Here is a 3,719-nt window from a genome sequence, read left to right as displayed (position 1 = left end):
GTTCTTCTCCCCGACGACCGAAGCAAAGCCGAGCTTCCCCCTTCCTCCGAGGCACATGGGCGAATCCCACGGATGTCGAGGCTCACCGCACCGGAACCAACCAGATCCACCTGCTACAAGACCGCGCGCCAAGCTCCAAGGCGGATCCATGGCACCGACGCCGGCCGCGAGCCCCGGAAACAAATGACCACCCCTGTGGTGAAACTTGGTGGAATGGATGCGGCGCGGGGAAGCCGAGGGGGCAGCAAGAACTGGCGGGGATGTGCGACGGCGGCGGCAGGGAGTGGTGGCGGGAAGTGAAGCCTACGGAAATGCTTTCGCACCAAAGGAAACGGGACCGACAAAATCGGGTGAAATCCCGTAGATATGGAGGAAATGGGCTTGCAGATTCAGGATCCCAAAAAAATCCGGGACGACCGATCTAGGGATCTATTCGGGTCGGGTTTACGTGCTCCGTCCCGCAAACCGACGGTTATTATGCTGGATGGCACGGTTTGAGGGTCTACTAGAGATGCTCTAAGGCTACCCTTGAAGCAAGCAGGGGGGTAATTTTCCGTCCTTTGGCCCATGTGTGTGCTCTTTGTTGGGCTAGGAGGTGGGTTGCCCCCCATTGAGGGGAGAATCCCTACATCATTGGGTGGGGGGGGGGGGGGGGCTTGAGTTTCTTTACTCTTGCCTTCTCCTTTGACTTATTTTTTTACGCGGTCTTTTTCTTTTGACTTGTTGACCTTGAAATCCAGCTTGGACTACTGTTGACTGGGGTGGCTTGCCTGGACCTGTGGGAGCTTGCTTGGACTATTATTGACCTTTTAGACTCTGGTTGACTAGTCTTGACTTTTGTTGACTACATATGTGTAATAAGCTGATGTTGATTACTTGAAGTACGATGGATGAATTTATTTGATGCTATCTGTAAAGAATATTTCAGTACTTCTATTTTAGTGATCAACTGATAAGCTTTTGTTGTTTCCTATGTGTTTGCATGTAATGAGTTGCAAATTTGAGTACCATTTTCGTTGCATGTAATGAGTAGGAAAAGGAATATTCTACAGAAGTCGAAAGGCTGTCGAATATGCTGCAATTATGTATGTTCTTTCTTTCTACATCTTTTCTTTCATCGTTCAAATTTGTACCAACGGTTAAGATTCTATTGTGGCTAACAAGGTGGGAGACATAACAATAAGGGAACAAAGATGGGCCTCGAGAGGAGCACAAGTGGTTGCATATGGTGATAGGAGTTGTGGAGGAAGATGTGGTGTGATCAATATCAAAGAGGAGAAACAATATCAAGCATCAGGAGAAAGAAGAGACACTAGAATAGTATTGATGTGTGCACATTTGGCTTGCATACTTGTGATATGTCCAATTGAATTGGTTCTAAACCATGTGTATTTGTCCTAAAAAAACTATGTGTGTCGATCAAAACATAAGTTGCACGCGCATACTTACTAGTAAAATGAGAAATCGTAAGTCTAATCTCGACAATTCCTTCCTCTTAATTCACATTTCCCCTCCGCGATAATTGTCAAACGCAGTGTACGTAGGGTCCTTGGAATGCATCTAATCCCAATCCCGGGTTCCCAGCACAACACACATTCAAACAGCTTCTTTTTCATCGAGTGGTGCACACAGCCTACGTGCAGGCAGGTTCTACAAGGGAAGAACCTTGGAATCACCCAAATCTGCGTCCTCCCCGTTGATGGGCTCGCCGGACACCTCCTCCAGTGACCTCCCGTTCGGCTCAGGCAGGAGACAGGTGAAAATTATTCCCAACACATTGCACGCGGCCAGCACGAACAGTGAGGCACGCACGCCGATGCCCGACGGGTACCCGGTCTCCGTCTCATTGCTGCCGTCCGCCCTCTGCGAGGCGTACAGGAAGCCAAACGTCCCGACAATGGCGCCGACCTTGCCTGCCGCTGACGATATCCCGTGGCAGGTCGTCCGGACGTGCGCCGGAAAAATCTCGGCCGGTATGATGAAGGTGGTGCTGTTGGGCCCGAAGTTGGCAAAGAAGAAGGTGAAGGCGTACATGACCACCAGCCAGATTCGCCGGCCAGGCTGCGTCAGTTGGTGGTAGAAGCCGGCGACGACGAGCATGAGACCCTTCATCATGGTGAAGCCGAGGAACTGGATGGCCTTCCGCCCGACGACGTCCACAAAGGCGATGGTGAACCAGTAGCCAGGTAGTGTGCCGCAGAGCGCGATGATCGCCTGTGCACGGGCGACGCGGTACGCTTCCTCGAGCGCGCTCATGCTGTTTGCCTCGGGGATCCACTTGATGTCCCTGAAGATCTCCTCCTGGAGAATGATCTGGGAGTAGAAGACGATGTCGAGCACGAACCAGGACGCAACGGCGCCGACGAGATGCCAGCCGTGGCGGCGGGCGAAACGGCGGGAGAAGACGCCGTAGTCCCTGTCCTTGGTGAAGCCCTCGATCTTGTCCTGCTCGCCGCTGAACTCCACCTTGAGCACCTTGGACATGTCGCGCGCGGCCTTCTCGGCGTCGCGGGCGACCAGCGCCGTATAGCGCGCCGTCTCCGGCATCATCACCCTCCAGCGGTAGGTGAAGACGGCTGGGATGGCGCCCACCATGAGGATGATGCGCCACACGTAGTCAGCCTGCGGCGGGACCGAGGCCATGGGGTCTTCCGCGTACGTCGGCGGGTCGAAGCGCGCCTGGAACGTGGCGGAGACGACCAAGGTGACAATGCAACCTGCGAGGATGCCAAACCCTTCCATGGCAAACACGGCCGCGATGAGGCTCCCGCGCGTCCTCTTGTTGGAGTACTCGGAAATGATGGTCGCGGAGAGCGGATAGTCTCCGCCGATGCCGACGCCGAGCCAGAACCGGAAGAAGCAGAGCGTGGCCATGACGCCGTCGGCCGTGTTCCCGAACGACAAGCCGGAGAGGAAGGAGCCCATGATCATGAGCATGATGGTCTTGCCGTAGAACTTCTTCCGGCCGACCTTGTCGCCGAGCCAGCCAAACAAGAGCTGGCCCACGATCATGCCGCAGAAGGTGACGCCGTTGATGGCCGCCTCGATCCGGCGGGGGAGCATCCCGGGCTCTCGTTGGCCCGGGACTTGGTAATAGATGCGTCCGAGGAGCTTGGTGACCAGGGTGATGCAGAAGATGTCGTAGGCGTCGGCGAAGAAGCCCATGCCGGCGATCACCACCGCCCACGCGTGGTACCTCTGCGTCCTCGCCACGTCCAGCGCGTGAAGCACCTGCAGCTGCTGCCGTGCCATGGCCCGCGCGCCGTCTCCCCGTCCACACTTGTTGGCCGGTGCAAAGCAAGATTCAAGACGGCCCTCGATCGTGTGTGTACAGGGAATGTGAGCCAAGTCATAGGCGAGCAAGGGGGGTATAAAAGCCGGCTTACTGCTTTGCTTTGTCTAGATGTGCCAAATGGGAACAATAGCAAGATACGAGGGTGGTATAGCTGCATGTGGCTATCTTGTAGCATGTGCATGTACAAGACAATGAACTTGCTGAATGCGGGGAGAAGGAACAAAGGGGGTGGAAACTCCAAGGCGCCGGTGTGCAGCGAAGGGTTCATCGTAGGGCCGGCGCAATGCGCAACATACGGCATGGGGATGATAGTGTCTTTTTGAATGCAGGGGTGACTAACCGGTTTGATTTGTGAGGCAACTTATCTCTTTAGCTTTCAGTTAAGTCTGGTATCGTCCATTTTATTACTTTGTGATTTGTGCTC

General features: G+C 54.6%; 1 protein-coding gene across 1 annotated transcript; it reads right to left on the bottom strand.

Annotated features, from left to right (window-relative positions):
• Positions 1-1,344: 1,344 nt before the first annotated feature.
• On the bottom strand, positions 1,345-3,319 carry LOC125512140 (putative inorganic phosphate transporter 1-4). Its single transcript, XM_048677219.2, has one exon. It carries the CDS (start codon positions 3,250-3,252, stop codon positions 1,651-1,653), a length of 1,602 nt encoding a protein of 533 aa, XP_048533176.1. The 5' UTR covers positions 3,253-3,319; the 3' UTR covers positions 1,345-1,650.
• Between the last annotated feature and the right edge of the window lie 400 nt (positions 3,320-3,719).

The sequence above is a fragment of the Triticum urartu genome, chromosome 6A (assembly GCF_056163025.1).
Source record: "Triticum urartu cultivar PI428250 chromosome 6A, HENAU_Tu73, whole genome shotgun sequence".
NCBI classification, from domain to species: Eukaryota; Viridiplantae; Streptophyta; class Magnoliopsida; order Poales; family Poaceae; genus Triticum; species Triticum urartu.
Note: the sequence above shows the minus strand (reverse complement) of the source record. Positions and strands in the feature narration are given on the sequence as shown.